Below are 26,683 nucleotides of genomic sequence, written 5' to 3'. Positions count from 1 at the left end.
AACACAGGATGGCTCCCACGACGGGCTGACTCTCAAGAACAGGAGCAGCCCTTCCTTCCTCATCACCTGTTACCTGCCACTGGCCACAGCAGTGGGGACAGACTGTGTCCCCACCTTCCTGCCCGCTGTATAGCCTTGCCTAAACATCTGGTCTTTCTGAACTTCACGTTCTTGGGGGGGGGCGGGGAGAAAACCAACCTACTTTACAGAGCTATGGTAAGAATTAAACGAAGTAAGGTATTTAGATGGACTAACAGCGTCTGGAACACAAGAGGTTGCCAATACAACGGATTTACGACTTCGGCTGACGTTCCCCATGACGTTCAGAGCTGCTCTGACTCTGCGTGCTGTGATTAAAGCACAATTAAAGACTTCTCGGCCACAGCAGCCAAGCCTCCCAGCAACTGGACTCAGGGGACAAAGAGAGAGCATGACTGTTAGGGTGGGTTATGAGCAAAGGTCTAGAGAGAGGGAGGGAACTGCCATTTAGAGATTAGATACGCGGTTCTTCAATGAAACACAATCAAATCCCACTAGTGCCCACACACAGACACAACTGTCTTTCTTTTTTCTTAGCACCGGTTCACTCTCCGGGTCACTCTCCACCACAAAGGAGTATCTACATAGTAGCAAGGTGTAATAGCCCTTCAACAAGAACTGCAGGTGGGGGCCTCCACGGCCTCCCACTACTGGCACACACACCCCAGTGGCTCCCTCTACCGCTGGGGGCTGATGACTCGCTTTCAACATCAGCTCTGGGGCACACTTCACAGCAGTGTCCCGTACCAGGCATCACTCAGGCTAGAGAGAGGAATGATGTTCCGAGCACGTAGTGCTCCAGAGAAAGTGGGCAGTCTGTGGGTCTGTATATTTGGTGGTGTAGCTGAATGCTAAGCCTGTTTCAGCTCAAAGTCCACAATTCTACAGGTCTATAAGAATAAAGAATAAGAAAGGTACCGAGTGAGAAACAACCACCCTAGAATGCAGAGAAGCCAGCTTTAAGGCTGTTGGCACAATTAAAGAAGGGGTGGCCAAAGAGTTTTAATTCCTCAATTATTTATAAGGTACAGATAAACGTGTCTTTTGATCGAAAAGAGCCTGCGATTCCAACTTGCTTTCACCACCAGGAAGCAAATGCATCCAGCTCGTGCAGCAGAGGTCATCTGCAGGCCAGGAAAGGAAACATCCCAGCTAACATGTACCAAGAACCTGAGATGTGACTCTGCACTGAGAACTGGGTGACAGTGACATCAGGTCTTCACAAGCTAATAAGACAGTTCCGAGGGAGCTAAGGCTCATGTGCAGTGCATGGAAACACACAAAAGAGCATTCAACGTCGTCGTCAGATCCAGGATGTCTTCCTCAAGTAGGATGCCTGAGCTGAGGCCCCCACAGATGGGCAGGAATGAACCAGAAAAAGAGGATGTAGAGAAAAGGGCTGCAAGCAGAAGGAATAAAGAGGTCTTTCTCAAAATATTAGCAGTCTGGCTTCTGGTCCCCTCTCTCCTCCATCCTTAGCTTTGATGAGCGAAGAAGTGAAGGTAAGAACACTGATTGTCTGGAGCCTTCAGGATCCAAGTCTCCCCCTTGCTAGTGGGATGGGGTTGGGCACAGCAGTGAAGTCCTCAGATAGAGAGAGAGCTATGGAGAAGTCAGTTCGTCTGTATCTACATTGAGGGCCAGTGCAATTTCCTGACTCTGTCATGCAAAAAAGATGACAGAATGGGAGGAAGAGCTAGCTTGTCCCATCCGTTTCTGAAGTAAAGCTGAAGGAGAAAGAGGGGAGAAAAAGAGAGAGGGAAGGGGAGAGCAGGATTGAGAAAAGGGAAGTTTGGGAAAGATATGTCTTCTACTATTGGTGGTTTGACTTTAAAAAGTGAAAAATCTCTCCTAAATAAAAAAAACAATAAGCAAATTTAGAAGGTAAGTGCCAAATGGAGGGAGAGATCGTGAAAGAACGTTACTAAGTAGTTCTACAAAATCGGTTAAGCTCCCTAACTACTTGCTAATTGCAGAGAGAAAAACATATCTACAATGAAAAGACCTGGGAGTCATCCTAACCAAATGATCAAATTCAGCATCATTAATAGTGGGACAACCTGACATTATGTATCTTTGATGTGACTATTCTGAATCTAAATGTAATCAAGCCTTTTAGGCCCAAAATGGTTTACAGGAAATACAGGGGGTGGAGGAACATGTTAATTAACCACAACAAGAAAACAAATACCAAACATGGGATGTTCTTCAATACAACTGGACCTGCCGCTTCAAAAAGTCAATGCCAAAGGGAAAAGGTGGAAGGATCATTCGCTTTGACATGTAAATGACATAATGGTCATGAAAGGGAGTATCTTTATTTTTAGGAATATGAGGTCATGATGTCTCCAACTTTTTCTCTGAACCATATGAAAGAGAGACACGTTCATAAAGCAGGTATGGCCAAGATTAACAAATGTCTACCGCAGGTGGTGGCTGAAGGGGATGGCTGCACCATTGTTTCAAATTTTCTCTGTTAAGATTTTTTATAATAAAAATGTTGAAAAAAAAAAGGAAAAAGAAAGACCTAGGGCACTTGGGTGGCTCAGTAGGTTAAGTGTCTGCCTTCGGGTCAGGTCATGATCCCAGACTCCCAAGATCTAGCCCCACATCGGGCTCCCTGCTCATTGGGGAGTCTGCTTCCCCCTCTGCCCACCCCCCGCTCATGCTCTCTCTCACTCTCTCTCTCAGATAAATAAAATCTTAAAAAAAAAAAGAGAGAGAGAGCAAAAAGGAAGAACTCAAAGGAAAGTCACAAATATAAAATAAATGGCCAAATTCAGGGAACAATGTATCCACTAGAGATCAAAGAAATGAAAAATTAAAGCACCTGAGGTACCGTTTTTTGCCTATCGGATTAACGACGATTTTTAAAAGCACAGTAATAATGCTACACGATTTTTTAAAAAGGTACAGCCATTTTGGAAAATAATTTGGCAGTTTCTTATGACGTGAAACATCTCCTTACCTATGATCCAACATTTACACAAGAGAAATGAAAACGTGTCCACATCAAGACTTGTACATGAACAGTCATAGCGGCTTTATTCATAACGAAGCTAAAAACAATAAAACGAAGACAAGCCAAATGTCTATCAATAGGGGAATGGATAAAGCAAACTGTGGTATATCCAAGCAACAGAATATTAACTATTGACACACGTAGCAACACAGATGAATCTTAAAAACATGCTGAGCAAAAGAAATCAAGCAGAAAGAGTACATACTGTATGATTCCATTTATATAAAACACAAGGAAAGACCAATCTAATCTACAGTGAGAGAGCAGATGGGGGACGGGAAGAATGCCTGGAAAGAGTACAAAGGAACCTTCTGGGCTGCTGGAAATGTTCTGTATCTTGGCTTTAGTGGTTACACATGTGTATACATTTGTCAAAACTATTGAAATGTACATTTAAAAGGGTGAATTTTATTGTTTCCATATTAAACCCCAACAGAGCTGAATTAAATTTTCAAATTACAGTAACGCACCCAGCGTTGGGGAGAATGTGGGAGAATGGGATCTCCTATGCACCGCTAGCGGGAATATTGACTGGTGCAACTTTTTTTTCCTAACAGCTTTATTGGAATGTGATTCACATACCACACAATTCACGAATTTAAAGTGTACAATTCAACGGTTTTTACTCTAATCACAGAGTTGTGCAACTATCACCACAGTCAATTTTACAACATTCCCATTCCCTCAAAAAGACCATACCCCTCAGTCATCACCTCCCAATCCTAAGCAACTACTAATCTACTGTCTATCTCTAAATGTGTGTCCGCTCTGGACATTTCATGTAAGTGGAATCATGTAATAAGTGGTTTTGTGACTGGTTTCAACTTAGCATAATGTTTTCAAGGTTCATCCATGTGATAGCGAATATTTAGTTCCTTTTTATGGCTGAACAATATTTCCATTATATTGATGCAACATATTCCGTTTATTTACTTATTCGTTGATGGGCATTTGGGTTGTTTCCACCTTTGGGCTATTCTGAATAATGCTGCTATGAACATTTGTGCACAAGTTTTGTGTGGACATACGCTTTCATTTGCGTAGACACCTAGGAATGCCAACTCCTGGGACAAATGGTACGTCTATGTTTAAATTTTTGAGCAACTACTAAAGTGGTTTCCACAGTGGCTGCACCACTTTACATTCCCACCAGCAGTGAAGAGGGTTCTAGTCTCTTCACATCCTCACTAGCACTTGTCACACCATGATGGGTGCAAAGCAGTATTTCTGTGGTTTCGATTTTCATTTCCCTAATGATTAATGGTGTTGAACATTCTTTCATGAGTTTATTGGTCATCCACATATCTTTGAAGAAATATCTATTTAAGTCCTTTGCCCACTGTTTAATCAAGTTGTCTTTTTATTTCTGAGTTGTAGTTTTTTTATATATTCTATAGAACATATCCATGTATCTAATAATGGATATTTTCTCCCATTCTGGGGGGTTGTCTTTTCTAAGTGGTACAACTTTTAAAATCAAGTCTGGCAACATTTATCAAAAATTTCGGTGTGAATACCCTTCTATTTTATAGTTTTAATTCTAAGAATTTATCCTGAAAAAATAATTAAAGAAGTGGAATGAGAAGAGCAAATAATAAGAACATTCATCACGGTACTATTTAAACTGGATCTCAATCCTTTCCTCATACTCAAATAAAAATTAACTCCAAATGGATCACTGTCCTGCATGTAAGAACCAAAACTATAAAACTTCTTGAAGAAAAATATAGGAAACTTAGAGATCTTGGGTTTGGGGATTTCTTATATAGGACACAAAAAGCATTAACTACAAAAAAAAAAAATAAGATACACTGGACTTCATCAAAATTTAAAACTTTTGCTCTTCAAAAGATGACTGAAAATGATAGTGCAGGTCTATTTTTATCTACACAGGTACAGAAAAAAATAAAAAGGACGTAGTGACAAAATAACAGGGAATATAATTCCACAGAGTGTTTCAGAAGATTCTGATCTTTTCTTCCTGTCTTTCTGAAATGTCTGAATTCCCCATTTGACAATGACTACCCATTTCTATATAATGAGGAGAGTTGGAGAGGAACCTCCACAAAAATTTCCATTTTGAAAAAGGAAAAAAGTGAATTTCCATCTCATAATTAAGAGAAAATGATATTCAGTTTGCCATGTTAATTTGGAGTTTTGTGGGTTTTTTTTTTTTTTGCCACATTTCAAAAATAAGAATACACTGTAATTTTCTTAAGAGTGTATTATCTTTGCCCTTTTTTGCAGATAATTTCTATCATACACACAAGTTAATTTATCAACAAATTTCACTGATGTAAATGGATAATAATGGCTTAAGATGATTCTGTAAAAGAAGTTTATATGTGTAGCATTATCTCACAACTCTCTGCGGCTTAGTTATACAGAAGTAAAAATAATTCAAGACAGATAATAAAAGTCTGTGCACTTGACTCAGAGGAGAGTCTCTAAACCCTCACTAAGTTAATTACTCTAATTTTACACTCAATTTAACAAGTTATGCAAACCAATAGAAAACGGGAGGCACTAGACAAACAGGGAGGGTAAGTGGCAAACTCACTGCAGAACAAGTGGCAGCCAAGAGCCTGGAGGAGACAATCATTAGAGATGCGAAAACCCAGGCACAAGAGAGCCTGTGATGGTTGAGCAGAGAAGCAAATATACATCCCTTTATAGTTCAAGAATATCAGGAAGGGACTACAATGACACAATAAATAATATTCAGAGATAGGTGGCTGGACAATCAAGTTATACTCAAACCTTCAAGAAAGCAGTGAAGATTATTATATATTTGAGAGAGATTTCCACTTTTCATTAGAAACGGTTAATTTTATTACAGAGATGATTAACAAAATAAGTCATGGAGAACTGAAAGACTATATCAAAGGAAGCTCTCTATTCATTAAGAGAGGGGCAAATAAATAACTAAGGTATTTTTGTAAACATATTTTAACAGCTACCCAATTTTAATGCCACTTAAAGGACTTAACTAAAGAAATAATTTAGATCCACTGACAGATTCTTCTATGCTCCTCAGATCTTACCATGTAGGTGGTTCCCAAGACCAGCTCTGAGTAAGAACTAACCCTGTGGACAAGATCACTTTCGTGTGTGTGTGGGCAGCAAAGCAAGGTTTACTGAGCGACAGCAAAGTGATAACACAGAACTCCGGAGGAGGTAGGGACCCAAGAGGGCTGCCACAAGATCACTGTCTATTACTACCCCCCCATCTGGCTCTGTCCACCACGTATAATCTCCTGCCTTTGCACCTCCGCAAAAAGCACTTTAGCTTGGCTGTCTGGGGCCCAGGTCTTTAAAAAATGTTTGTCTCATACCCTGCATTTTTCCTAAGCTCTTCAAATGCCACTCTGCAACCACACTGCATTTGGAGCTTCCAGCTCATCTGCAGAAAAACTAAGTTCCTGACTCGGTAAGGAAACGGAGTCTGATCCTCTCACTGCTTATGTGAGCTACCTCCACCCCCACGTGAGTTCCTGCTGTCCGCACCCGTGAGGCTGGCATTTCCACAAAGACAGCTGGATGTGACTAATCTGACCACACAAATACGAAACTAAACGGGGGGTGGAAGCCAGTGCCACTTAAGTCAGCAGCAGAAAGAACCCAAACACTGAGTTTCTGCTTCCAGGCTGGAGGGACTGTGTTTGGGACTCCAGCCAGAGGAATTATTCGCTCTTCAGATTAACTTCGTAGCTTGAAGCATCATACGCATGATACGGGCAGATGCCAGGCCAAAAGGTCGGCGCGGAAGTCAGCTGGGCCGCAGTAACAGCAGGTGGGGAAACTGGCCAGAGAAGGTGGTCTCCTGCATGAGGCAGGAGAGTGAGTGCCAAGTGAGGCTGAGGCCACAGGCAAGCAGCCCGATTCCTGGAGGCTCCATGCTGGAGGCCATGATGGCTGCGACCCAGCTGGGGTCCAGGAGGGGTCTGGGATGGCTACTGACCAGGAGGCAGCTGTCTATTCTGGAATGGTTAACTAATCGCCTAAGATGCTACTGAGTCAAGAGGGCAAAGGAAAGCAGGTTCTTCCCCCTGGACCGGGCAGTCCTCCTCCCGCCTCCCCCCAGGAACGTGGCTGAGGTGGAAGAAAAGCAGCCAGTCTCAGAGCACTGAACCGACTCAAACTGAACCAACTGCTGCTTTATTCAAAACAATGATGGCTTTGTCAGGAGATTGCAACAGGCCAACAAGAGCCAGTTGAAAAACCTGCCCTCCCCTCCTAATTTCTGCCCCCTAGTCCCCATGACTTTAAGACATCACACAAAAAAGAGGGGGAAAAAGTACACATTTAAACCAACATCAGCCAACCCACGTGACACAAGAGAGGCAGGCCAGCTGCCACTCAGAGATGACACATCACTGGAGCTGGCTGTTTTGCTGCCATGGATCTCCTACCCAGGAGCTGGAACTCCCAGGACATATTTGAGTCTCACTTACTGATATATTTCCAGTGATCCCAGCCAACAGAGAACAAAGGGCTGAAACGTCAAGTTTTTCTATAGTGCTGCTGGGTCAACGTTCCAGGACATCTGGTAGGGCAGCACACCCAGGACCTCAATTAGAGCTACCAAGCTGGGGTGGCTGCCCCTAGCTTTACAAGAGCCTGAAAGCTACTACCCCAGGACCCTCTAGGGCAGGAAACAGAAAGAAATTCTCTCTGCAGGAAAGAACTGGAGGGAGCTGGGGTGGGGGAACGAGCAGATTACAGTATTTCTCACACCACACCCAGCCTTGCTCACTTCATCCGTATTTTACCAATCAGCAGCAATCACCTCAAGCACTGTACAAACACACCCATAACTCTAAGGAGCCAGCAACAAGCACACAAACAGAGATAAGCAAACAAAGTTATGGGGCAAAAAGCAGCTGGCTACCTACTGGCCAAGCCAGCTCCACTGTAATCAAGAGGTCTCTGGCAGGCTGCTTTGCGAAGCAACTTGGGAGGCCATGCATGCCACAGGTGAGTTTCCCCCAGCACCACCTGCCTGCTGGCTCTCAGGTACTGCACAAGGACAATGCCAAGGACAAGCCAGAGGCTGATAACTGGGTTCTTTGCTTTTGTTGGAAGGCTTTTATTCCATGGGAAAAAAACCTTCTGACAAGGTCTCTCATGGGGGGAGGGGGGAATCATGAATTCCAAAGCTAAAGGGAAATAGAGACTTGTCTAATGAGTAGAAGACCAGCCTGAGAAAGAGCTAGGAGGCTGGGGGGCCAGGCTCTGGAACCCTGAGCTGGAATGTGGCACATGGATGTGGATGCCACAGTGGGCAGCCTAACCTCTCCACTAAACCAAGAAGTCCTATGACTAATGCTGTTTTTCAAACATAACCAAGGTCCTCATGTCTCCAACCAGCCCCTCCACCATACATTCTGCCAGCAGCGCAGGGGTATGCTAGATGGAACCACAGAAACCCCACAACTGATCAAACTGACGAGTAAGGCTGCCAAAGCCAGAGGTCAACATCTCTGGACTTGATGTGACAGAGCTTAATTAAATTGTTTTCCAGCAAACTCAATTACCTTTTCCTTCCACAAACCAAGTCATACCAGCATTTTGTTTTATATTTCAAAGGAAATGCATCCACACAGCTCCCCATCACGTGGGGTGTGGATTTACACAGTTGGAATTACAAACTTTCATGACACTCAATGCTCTCCCTGCCTCTGGAAAACGAAAGCCAAGGGACCGCATTCACCTGTTCACATCACTACGAAGCCCTTGGCCTCAGGGGTCTGTCAGCCAGCAGGACACAGTGCAGACATGCCAGCTCAGGCCTCAGTTCAGCCGTGCATGCTGCTGATGGGCGTGTCAAACACCATCCATCCTGTTTCCTGCCCTTCTGCAGGCTGTAGCCACACACAAAAATGCGGGGAGCTTTCCTATCAGCAGCCAAGGGCATAGAACAAAAGGTGCTTTTCAGCTGCCTACCTGCTCACCTCCTCCCTCCACACACATCTTATCGATGAGGACCGGGAGGGTGTGACAAGGCAGGTGGGGTGCCTAATGTGGCAATTCCAATTGCTGCCTGTTTTCAAGAGTCTGCTGAAAGATTCTCAGGGTCGAGGGTTATTTCTGTCAGGGAGAAGGAGGAGGCAGAGCCACATTTCCAGAGTAAGGAGCCACCTTGCAGCACAGTAACAGAGATGAAACAAGGGCCCAGAAACACCTTAAAGTTACACAAAAATACCATGAAATATTCTCAGTAACCGAGAGAGGGATTAAATAAGTAGTACATCCATACAGTGAAATATCAGTCACTAAAAAACATTGCAGATGAGTATGCTAGGGCTTAGAAAGACGTTCATAATCTATTAAATGGAAAAAAAAAATACACTCATAATGACAAAAAAAAAAAAAGAAAGAAAGAAAAGGAAAAAGAAAAAAGCCCCACAAGGTCTGGAAGGATAAGCACTAGGGAACTGACAGTAGTTATCTCTGGGTGTGGCTTTTTTTTTTTTTCCTGGAAAGAAGCCTGGAAATACAGTCAAATTTCAAAAAGTAAGATGTTAAGCCTAATAACTCCCCAACTTTTCAGGGAACATACCTCAGCAGAATCACTGCACCTCTAATAATAATAAATACAAATTCTATTTCAATCTGGCTTAGAAGCAGAAGTTCTTGGTATTTAAGAACCATAACGCTTAGGGCACCTGGGTAGCGCAGTCGTTTAAGCGTCTGCCTTCAGCTCAGGGCGTGATCCCAGCATTCGGGGATCGAGCCCCACATCAGGCTCCTCCGCTGGGAGCCTGCTTCTTCCTCTCCCACTCCCCCTGCTTGTGTTCCCTCTCTCGCTGTCTCTATCTCTGTCAAATAAATAAATAAAATCTTAAAACAAAACAAAACAAAACCATAAAGCTAATTTGCCCACAGCCTTATAGATCGGATCAAATACAGATAGAAATCCAAGAACCGGAACGTGCCCAAGGTGGCTGCACAGACCATACTTTTATGTGTGAACATGTGTGTTAGGAGGAGGATTCTAAAGTGGCACATCTATTCTTATCTTAACTGCCTCAATACACACACACACACACACACACACACACACACACACACACAAATATAATGTTAAATGTGTAGGTTAGAAACCTTAAACAAGAGCCCAGAGACAGGCCTCCTCAGTATAACTTAGAGCTATAATTTTGTTTCAGCTATAACCAAATCAACTGTTTGTAGTTAGGTCAAATTATTATTCCTTTCCTCCAGAATCCCCCTATGAAAACAGCCCCACCCAGCCAAGTATGGTGAAGTTAAGGGGTGTAGTCTGAGATAGACTATAAAGCTAAGAGTAACTTCTAGTCCAAGAAATTTGCAAAATGCAGAATCGGCCCTCCATCTCCCAAGATCAGATCATTTACAATAATTGCCCAAGCTCCTCCTAACTCAAAGTAACCATCTACTAGGTGCACATTTACCTCTGGGATTTACCAGGCAATCTTAGATTTTATATTCAGAAGAGTACAGCCCCGTGACTTCAAACACAGCACAGGGTAGAAGGTACACATTAAGAGCTAGTACACCTAAAAATATTTTCCTTGTGCCAGAAGCTGACCTGTGGCAAACAGCACAGCACATTCCTTCATCTCTTTGGCCAAGACTCACTTCTAAACTAGATTTAACCTAGCCTAAACTCATTTCCCCAGAATAACTAATACTTGGATTCAGACATTAAACTATAAATTGAAGCAAAATTTAAAAGTGGAGTTCACATATTAATTCAGATTTCTGCCAACTTTTCAAATATGCCAAATCTCGTAACACTGGCTCACATTCCGAAATAGCAGGAATCAAACACCTGAAGCTGAGTGATGGCTGCCGCCTTTAGACCAGGCAAACATTCTTTAATTCACCACACACCCCACCACTCCTTATTGCCTTTCCTTCCATCACTGAGGCCATATCAAATGCAGTTTACGCTTACATGGGTTTTCACGATTAAAAAATATCTCTGTAACCATGACTTTTATCAAAAGGAGAAAAATACATGATAGAAAAGGTCCTCTTTTCCTCACAGATGGCTCACATCACTTTCTGGCCCTTGTGGGCATTTGTATTTGTAACCTGACTCACACAAGGAGGAAAAAAGGTCTTAATAGGATAACCCCAGAGAAGGTGATTTGGCAAGCTATCGGCAAGCTGGAGAAGCAGGTCATTCTCCCAACCATTCTCTCATTTACTATACACAGAAGAGATGGGGAAATACCGAATGATGAAATTTCTAGACACTGACATATTTAAGATCTTGGAGATCATGTGGTCCAGTGCTTCCCAAGTCAGACTTCCTAAAGATCATACTGAAAATCTGAAGTGTTTTAAATATTTTTTAAATAACAGTCTCTATTGAGACACAATTTCCATGCCACAAAATTTTCTCTCTAAAAATGTTCATTGGTGGGGCGCCTGAGTGGCTCAGTCGTTAAGCGTCTGCCTTCAGCTCAGGGCGTGATCCCCGAGTTCTGGGATCGAGCCCCACGTCGGGCTCTTCCGCTGGGAGCTTGCTTCTTCCTCTCCCATCTCCCCTGCTTGTGTTCCCTTTCTCACTGGCTGTCTCTCTCTCTGTCAAATAAATAAATAAAATCTTTAAAAAAAAATAAAAAATAAAAATAAATAAAAATAAAAATGTTCATTGGTAGTTAGTACATTCACAGCGTTGCATGATCTTCACCATTCTCTGATTTTAGAACATGTTCATCACCCCTTTAAAAACCCCACACCCATCAGCTGTGCCGAACCATTCTTCCATCCCCATGGCAACCGCTACTCCACTTTCTGTTTTATGAGCTGCCTAATCTGGACATTTCATATAAATGGGATCACAACAGGTGGGCCTTTGTGTCTGGCCTCTTAGCATAATGTTTTCAAGGCTCCTCCATGCTGTAACATACATCAATACTTCACTCCAAAGGTTGTCTTCAATATTTTTTAGTGTATTTATTTGTCAGTGTAAAGCCATGGTGGTCATTCTTTAAATAAATGCATTTTTCTCATTTTGCTAACAACGTGAAAATTTTCAAATATACAGAAAAATTGAAAAACTTATACAGGGCACACCCACGTCCCCACAACTGGATGCTACAATTAATACTTGGATCTATTTACTTTATCGCAAGTTGATCTATTCATCCACCCACCTTGTTTATTTTTGAGCGGTGGTTCTCAAAGTGATCTGGAGATCCCTGGGGGGTCCTTGAGGCCCTTCTGGGGGTCCATGATATCAAAACTATTTTCAAAATAATACTAAGAGGCTTTTTCCTTTTTTACTCTCATTCTCTCAAGAGTATACAGTGAAGTTCTCCAGGCATGCGATACTGCAACAGACGAACGTAGAGATGAGCGTCCAGCTGTCTTCCAACCGAACGTTCGCTGAACATTAAAGAGATCTGCTTGTTTTTTCGGAGAGCAGTTATTTTCTACAAAACTGTTATTTAGGTTAACACGTAATGGGTTTATCATTTTTTTCAATGCTTTAACAAATATTTTCACATTTTCTCAGTTTTCCTTTCTAATATGGTAAACATCAACAGATAGACTCCACACAAACAAAAGCTCTTTGGGGTTTTCAATATTTAAGAGCACAAAGGGGTCCTGAGACCAAAAGGTTTGAGAACCACTATCTTAAAGCCCTTCGGAGTGAGATGCAGACGTCTGCACACCGCATCCTTAACACATCAGCATGTATAACATCAACCAGAGTTCAGTATTTGTCAATGGTTCCTGTTGCTTTTGGTAAGATTTACATATAAAAAATGGACACATTTTACGCGTGCTGTTCTCATTCAATGAATTCTGACAAACATATCCACAATCCTCTACCAAGATGACCACCATCCTAGAAGTTCTCTTGTGCCTCCTTCCAGTCAGTCCCCTCCCCAACCTCCCTCAAAGGCAAGTTCTGGTGTGATTTTTCCTCACCTTAGTTTCACCTATTCTAGAACTTCGTATAAATGAAATCGTATATACTCTTCAGAGTGAGGCTGATTTCATTCAGCATAATGTTTCTGAGGTTCGTCATGTTGTTGCATAGACCGGTAGTTTGATCTTTTTTATTGCTGAATGCACACTGTTTCTAAGGCAATCTCTCTCAAAAACACCAGGTCCACTGAAGATAAATAAGGTTGGTAACCATGGTTCTAGTCTAAGCTCTTCCCCCACCCCTTGCCTTCCCCCCCACCCTCCGTTAGAGACACAATGACTTAGAGGGGTTGTGGTATGTCACTAACCAGTGGCACAACTGTCCAGTAGTGCGCAAACCAATCACCTTTCCACCCCGTGCGCTGCCGTTTCCTCGTCTCACCTTAGAAGAAAGTTCCCATCTCAATCTGTATGAGAATTTTATTACTGGAATGGAAAATCAATACCCAAATGATGAAGGTACTAGGTCCTCAAAAACATGTGTCACGAATGGATAAACAAATGTGCTATGTTAATACATAGAATACTACTCAGTAATCACAAGGAATAAAATACAGACACGTACTTTATTATACGTAAAATACACAACATGGATGAACCTTGAAAACAGGATGCTAAGTGGAAAAAGCCAGATGTAAATTGTTCCATTTATATGAAATGTCCAGAGAAGGCAAATCTAGAGACACAGAAAGCAGATCAGAGTGCATCTGGGGCTAAGGTGGAAACTGGGATCAAACGTAAAAGGACAAGATTTCAGTGGGGTGACGGAATCCAGTGCTAGAACTGGATTGGGATAATGACCGCACAACAAATCAGTGAACAGTATACTTAAGATGAGCGTGTTTTGGGGTGCCTAGGTGGTTCAGTCAGTTAGGTGTCCAACTCTTGATATGGGCTCAGGTCAAGATCTTGGCGTGGGACTGAGCCCTACCTCAGACTCCCCACTCGGCAGGGAGCCTGCTTGCTCCACAGGGAGTCTGTCTTTCCCTCTCGCTTTGGTCCTACCCCACCTAGCACTCTCTCTCTCCTCTTCTTCTCTCTAATAAATAAATAAAAATAAAAATCTTTTTAAAAAAAGATGAGTGTGTTTTATGGTATATAAATTATACTTCAGTAACGTTGCTAAAAAACAACAAAAACTTGTCTGTGCAAGTGGCTAAGAGTCCTGCTCCAAGGCAGAGAAAGACCTGTTTGATAATTTAAAGAACAAAGAAGGCATTTTAAAAGACCTTGCTTGCTACTCCACTAGAAAAGAGTTGTTTACAATAGCAAACTAATACAAGCATATGTAGTTTTAAGAATTCATTCAAAGTGTTTCATTTTAATAAATAAAAGGGATTTATAAATTAACTTCCTCTAAAAAGCTCAGTATCAAGCTATCAGGGCAGGTCCCAGCTGCCCATCATGAGACAAGGTAGTCTGCCGGCAAATAGGCCAGTTACCATGTGAGCACAGGATGAAGTTGTTCAGGGTGTTCTTTCAGAAACTCGATTATTGGGTAAATACCTAGAAACTAAGTTAATCTCCTTACTTTTTACATCAGAAGCTGTTTCTTGTTTTGATGACCGAGTTTGTCTCATGGTGACAAACCAAAAGAGGCCACCCTCTTCCCTATGCCCACAAGCCACAGAGGAAAGGAAATGTAGCATTCAGAACAGATCCTCCTACTCCCAGAACATTCCTCAACAGCAAAGCTACACTACCTAAGTCCTCATGGTTTCTCACTCCACTGCAACTAAAACTCCCAAACCTGTTTCTCTCAGTAGCCTGGTTCTCTTTGCTGTCTCCTTCTGAGCTCTTACTGCTTAGCTTTACTCTTTGCTGTTAAGATTCTTTATCTTCACTTCTGAGACTCAAAAGTGAGGAATCCTGTTTCTGAAATTGTTTTTCCAGATCTTGGACACCTTCCTAGAGCTCCCCTTCTATGCTACCTCCTTCCAGACGATTTTTCTGGTGATGCAGTCCAACCCCAAATATATTAAGAATGCTAGATTTGGAGAAGTTTCTTCAGAGCATTTAAGATCAGGCAGTATTCCTCTACCACAACCAGACCCAGCTGAGCAAAAATATCTTTTGGGATATATGATAGTATATATTTTGCAGGAAAAAACACTGCCTTCCCAATGCCACCTCGAAAGTCCCAAACCTCCCATCCGCAGCTGGCCCCCTCTAGAGGCACAGTAGAGGTTTGGGAGGCAAGACAGAACAGCATGGACAGAAGACTGGTCAAGGCTATGGTAAAGATTGCGCCAGCGATAATGAAGACCTCGCTGAACAACTGAAGTGCCCCCTCCATGGACAGCCCCCTCGCAGCCTCCTCTTAGGGAAGCTGCCCCTCCCACAGCTCCGGCCACAGGGCACCCACAGCAGGCAAGTTCAGTGCACAGCACAGCAGTGTCCTGCCAGCGCAGTTGACTGGGCCTTCCTCAGCTTCCTCATCTCAGTAAGAGTCCCCACGGCTCAGGCCAAGACCTCCCAGTCATTGCAGATGCTAGTCTTTCTTTAATCCTCCATGTCCAATCCCTTGGCAAGTCCAAAACCCACCCTGAATCCATCCAGTTCTCCTCACCTCCACAGCTGCCATCCTAGTCTGAGAAAGGCTCCAACAGCCTGCCAAGTGGTACCCCTGCTTCTACTCTTGTCTCCTATCGACTAGTCTTCACAGAGCAGCCTCAACAAGCTGTACCCCCCAGTGTGGTGAGCACAAGATCCTAACTTCTCACCATGGCCAACAAGGCCTCTTGCCTTTTCAGTCTTATCTCCTACCACTCACCCTGCCCTCAACATTCTAGCCACGTTGCCTTCTTTCTAGCCCTGCAATGTGCCAAGTTCATTCCACTTTGGGCCTTTGCCTCAGGCTTTTCTACAGCCTGGGATGCCTATCCATGCCTGGCTCCTACTCACCACTCAGGTTTCAGCTCGACCTGAAATGTCACCTCCTCCTAAGACTTCTCTGACCAGTGAGATAAAGTATCTGCCCACCCTCCCCCAGCCCTATCACTTTCCTTCTTCCATCTTGTTTTATGTTCTTCTCTGTACTAACAACACACATCTGATTTGCTTACCGATTCCTCTTCCTAGAATATAAACTCCATGAGGGGAGATGACTAATTTTCCTCATTTACTACTGTATCACCAAGGCTAAAGCTGCGCCTAGCACCCAACAGAGGCATGATTAATAACTTCTAGAAGAAAAGAGCAGCCAATCCAAAGACCATGGCCAGACTCATGCTCTGGGACCTATGAGGTTCTGCTCAGAGAGGGAGGAGACAGCTAGTCTCCCCCTCAAACATTTTAATTGGAGGCTATGGGGCTTAGTTTGGCAATTGGCAAAGGGCACTGGTGGTAGTAGGAAGCTCTAAGCAAGGGTTGTATCTGAAACACAGGCCACAGGCAAACCCTAGTCAGGCAGATGCAAAAGCCCCACTACGCAGAAGCTTTGACACAGAAAAGAAACAGAGCTGCAGGTAAGCGAGCCAGCTGGCAGTGGGATAAGCAAGACTGCAAAGAAAAGCAGAGCCTGAGAAGAGCCGAGTCACTCTACAGGGGTGAAGTAGGAAAGAAGGACAAGCTCCCCATGCCGAGGACACCACAGAGCCGCCTGGAACCTGGCTCCAGTCTGCACTGAAGTCAGGCAGTCGTAAGAATCCTGGAATCATCATGAGATTACCAGCACCTTTCTTGATCCTTGTAATAAACCCCCGTGACACAGGTGAGCACAAGAAGGTCCCTGATCCATGATCCTGATCCCAAGAGCTCTGTCTAAATAAAATACAACTCCTGTGGCCTGGATTTCTAACTACAGACAGAATTCAACAAAAGATGGAAAATACCATCTAAGATATTGCTGTCTGAACTGCACATATTACATCAAAGAGAATGGGAGCCCACACTGAATTTTTCATCATTGTATGAATCCTTAAAAATAAGTAAAGTTAACTTTCTACAATACCCTATTCTAGGAATTGTACTGAGGACTAAGGATACGACCCATTGTACAGGCTTTTCCTTATGTAACTGGGCCCCCCCATCACTAGATCCCCTGAACTGGTACCTACTACACCCTGTATAACTTGAGAGAACCCCAGGGTGGGCTGTTATGCTCTCCTGCGGTTGAAGAAGAGCTGAAAATGCCTTCTACATAAGCTGGGTTACATGCTTAAAAACATGACCTCGAGGAACGTTTCAAATGAGGCTGCATTAGCTTCCTGCGGCTGCTATAATAAATGGCCACAAAACGACTGGGCTTAGAGCACCGCCTATTTATGATCTTACAGTTGCAGAGGTCAGAAGTCTGACGCGGGTCTCACTGGGCTAAACATCAAGATGTCAGCAGGCTGGGTTCCCTCTAAAGCTCCAGGGGAGAATATGTTTTCCTGCCTCTAACAGCATTTAGAGGCACCCACATTCCTTAGCACACAGCCCTGCCTCCATGTTCAGGGCCTGCAACATCAGGCCAGGCCTCTGCTCCTCTCTCTGCTTCTCTCTGATTTCCTCCCCTATTTTAAGGACTTTTGTGATTACAGTGGGCCCACCCATATAATCCAAAATAATCTCTCCATTTTATTTTTTTTTAAGATGTTATTTATTTATTTATTTGTCAGAGAGAGAGCATGCACACAAGCAGGGGGAGTGGCAGGCAGAGGGAGAAGCAGGCTCCCCAGTGAGCAATGAACCCGATGCAGAACTCAATCCCAGGACCCTGAGATCATGACCTGAGTCAAAGGCAGACATTTAACTGACCCAGCCACCCAGGCGTCCCTAATCTCTCCATTTTAAAGGTAGCTGATTAGCAACCTTGATTCCACCTAACCTAACATATCCACAGGTTCTGGGAATTACAACATGGATATTGGGGGGAGGGGTGTCATTAATCTGCTGCAACAGTCCACGTGGGCCACAACGCAAATACCAGCCAACAAAAGCACTCAGCCTGTTGCCCCACTCCACACCGACATCCTCTAAAGCACTGCTCCACAGAGTTTGTGTTTGTCTTTGCAGAGGTGAAGATAAACAAGGCTCGCCAAGGGCAAGTTTATAATGTTGGCTTTTCTAGGTCCCTGAGCTTCCCTTTTCAAACCACCAAGTATTTCTTAATCACTTAGTATGTGCCAGACACTGTTAGGCTCTGTGGGAAAGTCAAAGGTGAAGATAGCACGAATGGTGCCACGTCAGGTCTACGTAACAATACGAGGCAGAATCCACAACGGTCATGGATTTGCAGAGCAATGTGCTATACGCGCCCTTTGAAAAGCCGTACTAGGACAGCAGTGCTTGAGCTGAGTCTTGAAGGACGGGTAGGAAGGGCAGCACATGGAAGGGCACAGAGCAGCCTAAAGGCATTCCTTTTCCCCATCTTGGTTTCCCCATGCCTGGCTTTAGAAGGACTGGCACTCTCACCTCCTAACAGAACCACAGGCTTTTGTGGGACAGATGAGAGAGGCGACTTCCGCTCCGGAGACACTGCCTCACCCCAGAACAGGGCAAATTAACCTCTAAACTTGGGGAGGGGGTATTTTTTTAATATGGAAAATGAGGATTCCACCACCACCCACCTGAGAAGGCTATTGTGAGAGCTGCTTAAGATCACTTAAAGAGAGGGGCGCCTAGGTGGCTGAGGTGGTTAAGTGTCTGCCTCCGGCTCAGGTCATGATCCCAGGACCCTGGGACAGAGTCCCACGTCATTATCCTCAGGCTCACTGCGCAGAGGGGCATCTGCTTCTCCCTCTGCACCCCCCCCCCGCCACATCTCTTGTGCTCACTCTCTTTCTCTCAAATAAATAAATAAAATTTTTAAAAAATCACATCAAGAGAATCCAGGACACAGGAGTGCTCAGTTAGTGTGAATCCTCATCCCTTCTTCCACCCTTGCAAATAAATTCCCCCACCTTCTCCTCTAACTTCTTTTCCCAGGCTCTTCCCAATATTATCGTCTTTCTTCGCCCTTCCATCAGGATGGCAATTAGCCAATCAGCCCCTACGTGAAAAGGAAATCTGCTCCTAGTCTACTAAAGGGAAGAAGATAGAGAAAAGGAACACTGGGGCTTCCTGCTGGGGAATATGGTCCATGATTGTGGACAGTTAACATGGGGAAGGGGAGGTAAGTATTAAACCCTGATGTCAGGGGAAACCATCCACACTGATAGCAATTACGTAAATACACACGCACTCTCTCAATCTCAGTACTGCCGTCAGAGCTGGCTCATGTTTTTATCACAGCCCTTGCTAACTATTGTACCACTGTCTATCTGTCCCCCACCCCCTAGTTTGTGAGCTCCTCAAGGACAGGGACTGTCTTTCTCATCTCTGTAGCCCTCATCCCCACCTGTGCATGCCCCTCAGTCCATTCTATATAATGATCAAATACTGAAAAAAGTGCAAAAGAAAGCCTGCTTATCTTTGGCACGGTTGCAGAAGAGTAAATTTAGTCATTTGTGTGCATGGTTCCCATTTACATCTAGTTACCATGCCTAGCATTAGAAAGTACTTCTACTGATAACCTAAAATTTGGAGGATACCGCGCTCTAAACCTTTAATCCCAGCAATTCCTTAAGTCTGGCAGAGATTCCTACCTTGGTTCAGGAACACATGATTACTCTACAGAGCATACGTATACAGGGGTAGATTTTGGAAATTTGTATCCCAAGGCTATCTCAGAGGTCCAAATTAAAAGGTCTCCTCAGATATCCACTTAAGCAGAAACCCATTGTCCAGAAAGCTACTGCTTATCCCTAAATACATTAAAAAAAAAAAAAAACAACAACATCTCTTGCCCTCTGGAGACATTCACACCTAGGCTTCCTAATAAAGAGTTACATAAAAAGGTAGAGAAGTGAAACCAAAACCAACCCCCAAAAAAGCTATCTACTAGATGTAATCAGAATCTGTGTGGGTGAGTTACATGTGTGACATTCCTTAAAATGCTAAGAGGGCAAGAACCATGAGCTATGTTCTAGAGTACATAGCTCCATTGTGGAGCTTGGAAAGCATGGGCAAAGCAAGAATGCGTCTATTTAGTATTTGTCAAGCAGGCATTTGAAAGCTACACTGAAAGACCCCAGTCAGACACGTTATTTCCTTCAGCTTACAGATGAGGACTCTTGGTCCTCCTAAACGTCAGCTTGGTAAAGACAGAGAACTGGATTCAGCGTGTGAAGCCCCCTCTTGCCTGCTAGGTACTAGACACATTCCCAGACATTCTATCCGCTAACCCTTACATCCATCCTGCAGGTCAGTTTTATCCTCCCCATTTTACAGTGGCAGACAGGAAGGCTTGAAAAGGTAAACCACGGGCTTTTTCCCCATGATCTATCACCTAAACTTTGCCTTGGAGAAAGGCAACTTCTTCCCCTCCAGAACGTCCCAGTAATTGAGCACCCATTGTAGGACCAAATCAAGATGTTTTGCTATGGGGCTACTTAGCATCACAGAGTGGGAAGGACATGGATTCTAAGGCCAGATATGGAGCTGGAATCCCCTTGGCACTATTACTTACCCAGACGGGCCACTGGGCACACTCACGTGCAGTCCCCATTTCTCAAACACCCTATTCCCCCACCCAAAGTCAGTCTTGCTAAGGACCCTTTAGGAGTTCAAGACTTTGCATGTTCAGGAACAGATCATATTCAGAATCCCTGGACCACTTCACGGGACTGGGGAAAAAATAACCACAACTTCCCTTGCACTTAGTTCCTCCCCAAAAGAGCTGTTGAACCTCATCTGGAAACAGCTGGGAGACAGCAGTTTAACAGGAAACCAAACCAAAAAAAAAAAAAAAAAAAAAAAAAAAAAAAAAGCACAGAGTGTACCAGGGAGAGTTAGGCAGCTAGAACCAAGAGACCAGGGGACAGACAGGAAGTTGAGGTTAGAAAGAGCCTAGGCCAGAAACAGTCACGCAGAAGAGGCCCCGCTGGCCTTCGTCTAGGTCCAAGGAGAAGGAGAAAACCTGGACAACAGTGGTGAAGGCTTGAACCCCATGGAAAGGGAAGTCAGACCACCAGTGAGATCAAGTCTGCTTCCCTCCCTGCCCCCATCTCAACCCTCCTTCTCTGACAGCCAGCTAGTGGTCATGATAGGACAGCTGAGGTCAGAAACTCACTTCTGTTCTCTTGCTGCTTTCTGTGCCAGGGGCTACAGCCCAGACAACTGGTTTTGAGTCATTCCTCTGTCAATCTGTACCACAGTTCCACACTGCCAACTAAATTCGGGGACAGTCAAATCAGCGAGACAAAGAGTATCTTCATGAGAAATTACTAGGCAGATACCCACTGGGGACCTGCAGAGTGGCAGGACTTGTGCATAGGGAACTGCAGCAAAGCGAAAGAGCCAGTGGGGCTGGAGGTCTTGAAGAGCAAGGTAAGGGCGCATTTTGCAATCAAGAAACTTAATTGAGCAATGGCCAGTTGCCAAGATATTTTTGAAAGAAGTGGGGAAAAAATGCCATTACTAAAATTCTTTGGTGTTATTTAATAATAAGCCTTTAGGTTATCCAAACCTAAAAGGGCAAAGGGAAGACTGGTTTATTCTTCCTTTAGCAAAGCTTAGGTAAGAGCTTTCTACTCATGCCTCCTGCTACTTAATCATCACTTCTCTCCCAGTACACGAAGAAGTTTATATTAAAAGAAAGAAAAGGATTAAGTCCTCTTAATAAAACACATTCCTGTCTTTCACCTATAGTTTTGTTGGAAAAGGCTCCTGTGGCATATGCTATGATCTAGGTGGGTTTGATTCCAATGAAGTGCTCAAAATTCGAGACTGAGAAAGTAGGGCTAAAAGACGGCAAAAGGCTGCAATCTCAATACCATAAAAAAAAAAAAATAGAACATCTTCACGGGCTCAGTGCCAGCTCAAACTGGCAAGACTAGAGAATCAGAGCAGAACCTAACCAATGTGCCACGCAAGGGGGATGGGAAGAGAGCTCTGGGTAATACACTGCAGCCATGTGGCAAACAAACCACCAGGGAAACCTTCAAGAGAGGAAATGGGGTGGGGGTGGGAGGGTTCGTTTCAGGAACATAACAAAGGAACAAGTTGACTAATCATTTATTCCAGAGAGGGAAAATGCTACCCTGAGCCATGTTTTAACTTCAGGTAAATGTGTAATGTTTTAACTTGGATATATCTGGGTTTAAAGGCTCTCCAAAAGGGGGGGGGGAGTGGGGGGAACGTACCTACTTTTCTTTACCCTGTTTCTGGAGTCTCCTAGGAAACTTTCCCTGTGCTGCCTGCACAGCAGACCTAAGACAGCCTGAGCCAGTCCAGTTACCAATACAATAACCCCCACCCAAGCAGAGATCCTATCGTGAGCTTCGTGCAGGACTGGACTGCTCTGCACTGCAGCTAGCCCAAAAGAAGTTCTGTTGCTGAAGCAGTCACCTGGCATAAACACCTAACATGCACACGGAAGGAGAGGGTGGAAAGACACTTTAACTCATGAGGGCCAGGTGTATCTGTGACTTAGAAAAAAAAGGGATTTCTGCCCAGAGCTGGATCCACGTGTCAGAATGGTGTCTGGGATGCCTGCCCTCAACAATGCCATCTCCATATAACGTTTCAGGGCTGACCAAAGAACCTTCCAACTTGTCAGGGGGGCAGACTGCACCTCCAACAGCTGTGGCTCCAAAAGTCTACCTAGGAGGCACCCAGGGTGGCCACTAAGGTGGGAGAGGGTCTCCCAATAAAGTAGATGTGAGGCGACCCAGCCTCCCTCCGCTGGGACAATAAGAGAAGTAGCTAACGTTCATGGAGCATCTAACTATGTGTCAGGCACTGGAATAAGCACTACCTCTCTCTTTCCATCCCCAAAATAGCCAATGGAGGCTGATACTACTGTCATCCCCTCTTCATAAAACAAGAAACAGGCTCTGAGATTTGACACAACCATTAAATATTGCAACCAGCACTTAAGCCACCCCTGGACAGCTGCTCTTAACCACTATTCAATATTGCTGGAAACACACAAAGCATTTGGGGGAAGGGGTGAGGAGAGTTGAGTAACACAAGGGGCAGCCTGTATTTACACCTCTTTCGTGGCCTCGGGACACTGGAGGCGAGGGCCTGGATGAAGAACGTGAAGCCGGAAGAACCCAAGCACTGCTAGCAGGGGAAGAAGCCAGGACACCGACCCCTCTGGCTTCCACTGAGGATCCCAGATCCATAAATCCTCCCAAAGGGGCAAGAACCAATGGGAATGCATGCAGCCCTGGGGTCCTCAGGCGGTCGAGCCCTCCGCGCGGGTTTTGTCAAAGTAGGAAGCTCCTCTCGAGAGGTGGGGCCGGCCCGGGGTCGCCGGGTCCCTACCTGTAGGCCAGAGTCATGCACTCGAAGAGTTTGGTGAGCGAGGCGTCGATGGACAGGTGGCAGGAGCTGGTCTTGCCGAAGCTGTAGGTCTGGCACGTCTGCTTGTTGACCGTGTCGAAATCGTAGCCCTTCTTGGGCGGGTGCTCGCGGTGTGGCGACGACACCATGAAGTGGCCGCTGTGGATGATCTGCTGGCGGCGCGGAGGCTCCTCGCGGCCCGGCCCGGCCCTGGGCGGCGGCGGCGCGGCGCTCGCGTGGGCCCGGGCCGGGGTGGCCGAAGCGCAGGCGGGCGGCGGGGACGGTTCATCGGTGTCCGAGTCGTCGTCGTCCTCAGGCACCTGAGGCTTGAGCAGCACTGGGCGGCCCCGACTGCGGGGCCGGCGCGGGGAGCACATGAAGACGTCGGCGGCCATAGGGGGTGCCGGCCGGGGGCATTCCCCGGGGCTCCGGGCGACGCCGGTGAGCGAGGCTGACGGGGTGCCGGCCCGGCCCGCGCGCGGAGGGTCCGCGAGCGCGCCGCGGGGCGGGAGGGGGAGGGCGCGGGCCGACGGGGCCGCCTCGGCGCCGGCCCCGGTGTGACGTCACCGGCGCGTCTCGCCCAATCGGCTGCCCGCGTCGGCCTCTTAAAGGCGCAGGGGAGCCTTTCCGCATCTAGGCGGACAAAAAAAAAAAAAAAAGCGGAGGGGGGTGGGGCGGGGAGGAAGGTCGCCGGAGGCCACGCCTTGAGGCTCCGCCCCTCGCCGGCCCCTCCGCTCCCTGCTGCCGGGGATGCTGCGGGCCGCGGTGGCCAGGTGGTGCCACTCACAAGTGTTGTGGCCTTGAAGAGGCGTTGGCCGAGCGGTGCAGTGCCGACCCCGCCCCGCCCTCCCGGGAATCGCGCTGCGGGCGGGGCGGGCGCTCCACGTGGTGGGTGGAGGTGGGGCTCCTTCCCCCTCCCAGGCTCCGCTTTCTCTGGCTGGGCCTGGAACTGTGTCCTAACAGCTGGTTCCCGGTGTTGCTGAGCACAGTGGTTATGATATCCAACTTACTGAGGAAAAGACTGAGTCTCTGAATACCAAACTGATTTTTCTAACACGGAAACAATATCAAGAACACTTCTCACTGGGACCTTACATGCACAGAGGTGGAGACTGGCTCTGCCAAGTTAAGGCACTCTCAAAGAGACATCACAGTCAGTACGTGGCAGAGCCTCCAGCTCCTTTAACTACAACTCCAAATATTGTCGTTACTGTTAAGATCGTAAATTTGGAGGGTGAATCAGCTCCCAAGCGATTCTGAAAGGGGAAATTCTGAGCCATAGTTTTCTTCTCTTTCAAATAGGGAGCAATTCTATGTCTAAGCAAGTTGTGTCGGTTTAAAATGATGATAAATTGCTTAGCACGGTGCCTAGCTCCGAACGAGTGCTAAAGAAATGTTCCACAGACGGAAGCAATGGAACCAACCAGACCAGAGGTACCTAGAAATTGCCAATACTCAACCACTTTGGACCTACAGAAGCAGCAATTTCGTGTGGTTCAACCTAATAGCACTTCTAGAAAGCTGTCAAGGTTTCAGGGACTCAAAGCCAGCCTGGGGTGTGGGCCATGTTGGGAAGATAAGGGATGACAGGGCATCAAGAGAGGGAAAGAGGANNNCACTTGGCCGAGAGCACCTATTCTAGTCCCCTGAGCGTCCTCCACAGCTTCTGTGCTCTGCTTTTTGAAACCAGTTTCACTTCCAGATTTGGGTGGACACTGAGCACCCTGCCCCACCCTCCTCCTGACAAGGGCCTCTGGAAGGGCAGAGTGCTCAGACAGTAAGTGAAAAGGGCTCTTACCAAGTGGCTGTGCGTCCTCCTTCCCCCGATGTCTCCAAGGAAGGATAGGCAAAGGGACTGGCAGCTTCAAGTGTGAGTTTCAGGTCTTCCCCTTGCCCAAAGCAGCGCTCCCAAGGCTGGTTGCAGGTGTCTACAAGGCCACCCTTTGACTTGCCTTTCTTCATCTGAAGACTTCTCTCCTTGGGAAACTCTTAAATTCCTGCATTTGATGCAGGAATTCCACTTTAGAATTTGATCCTTGGATTGTAGCATCACTGAACATTAGGAACGACGTAATGTCTGACAAGAGGGAATTCATTGAGTATATTATGGCTCCAAATGGAATGAAACACTACATTTTGGGGGGGGTGGGACAGAGAGAGAGAATCTCAAGCAGACTCCCCGCTGAGCACCGAGTCCTGACAGAGGGCTTGATCTGAGGACCCTGAGATCATGACCTGAGCTGAAACTAAGAGTCAGTGGCTCAATCGACTCAGCCACCCAGACACCCCTGAAACACGGACATATTAAATGAAGCAAATATTACTGACATGGGAAGATGCCCATGATATATTGTTGGGTGGAAAACCAACTTTTAAAACGTTATCGGTAGTTTGATATCAATTTCAAACCAATATTAACAAAATCACGTGTGTGTGTGTGAGAGAGAGAGAGAGAGAGAAAGTGCACCATAACTTTCACACCAGTCATCTCTGGGTGGAGTGATTCTTATTTTCTTCTTTATGCTTATCTGTATTTTCTAATTTCCAAAAGAAACAATACTTACTCATATATCTTTTTTTTTTAATACTCTTTATTTCTCTTTGGTCTCTTAGCACAAAGACATCCTTGTGGGAGGATGTATGCTTTATTTTTTTAATTTAAAAAAGCAAACATCAGTTCCCTAGGAGGACAGAACCTCTCTTAAGGCTGATGTTACGAACTGGCAACCCATGGGCCATATGCAGTGCACAGACATGCTTCGTTTAATCAACACCATAGATTCTTAAAGATTATATTAGAGAAAAAAAGAAAGACTGGAGGAAAACACAGTTTAAAAGGCAGGAAGCAGAGAATTACCAAGAGTGAGATCTGGAAGGTGCAAAAAGCAATCAGTGGCTAGAGGGAGAAGGTCTTGGGGGCAGTTTACCAGGACATGTGGAAATGATTGCAGAGAATCTAGCCTGAGGGGCCCCACCTTCCTTCCTGCAGAGTAGCAAGCAGCAACAGCCACGTGCAGAGGGACATGCAGGGCAGTGCTCCAGGGGAGCTAACTCCCACAAAGGACAGAGAGCTCCTACACCCAGCAAACCACAAGAACACAGAACCTCGTAAGGACAGCCATCTCTTCTCGAAAACTCAGAAACACTCCATCAAATCAACAATCAGGCAAATAGGAATTCCCAAACACAGAGTATTGCAGACCAGGAAAACTCAGCCAGCAAGCAGTTAAAGAAAGCCAGCACTCTGGAAGAAAGCTACATGAGAACTAACAAGTAAGGAGGAAGTTAACAGAACAAACAGAAGACTTTAAAAATAATTAATAGCTCTAGAAAAAAATGTGGAAGATTTTGCACCCATCAAGCAAAAACTCATTT

The 26,683-nt window shown here is 45.4% G+C and overlaps 1 protein-coding gene across 5 annotated transcripts in view; it reads right to left on the bottom strand.

Annotated features, from left to right (window-relative positions):
* LOC103661266 (MLX interacting protein) overlaps positions 1 to 23,703 on the bottom strand; it is a 59,054-nt gene extending 35,351 nt beyond the window's left edge. For 3 of the 5 annotated variants that reach the window (XR_005831766.1, XM_008688976.2, XM_040619974.1), the window contains exon 1: positions 23,291 to 23,703. Coding sequence is in view for 3 of the 5 variants with exons in the window: in XM_008688976.2 (XP_008687198.2) it covers positions 23,291 to 23,703 (413 nt within the window). In the remaining 2 variants the exon portion in view is untranslated. Of the gene's footprint in view, positions 1 to 12,210; positions 12,555 to 23,290 lie in introns of those variants that run through there. The other 2 variants (XM_040619975.1, XM_040619976.1) reach the window with 2 other exon arrangements.
* Between the last annotated feature and the right edge of the window lie 2,980 nt (positions 23,704 to 26,683).

This window comes from Ursus maritimus, unplaced genomic scaffold, assembly GCF_017311325.1.
Source record: "Ursus maritimus isolate PB19 unplaced genomic scaffold, ASM1731132v1 scaffold_33, whole genome shotgun sequence".
In the NCBI taxonomy this organism is placed as follows: domain Eukaryota; kingdom Metazoa; phylum Chordata; class Mammalia; order Carnivora; family Ursidae; genus Ursus; species Ursus maritimus.
Note: the sequence above shows the minus strand (reverse complement) of the source record. Positions and strands in the feature narration are given on the sequence as shown.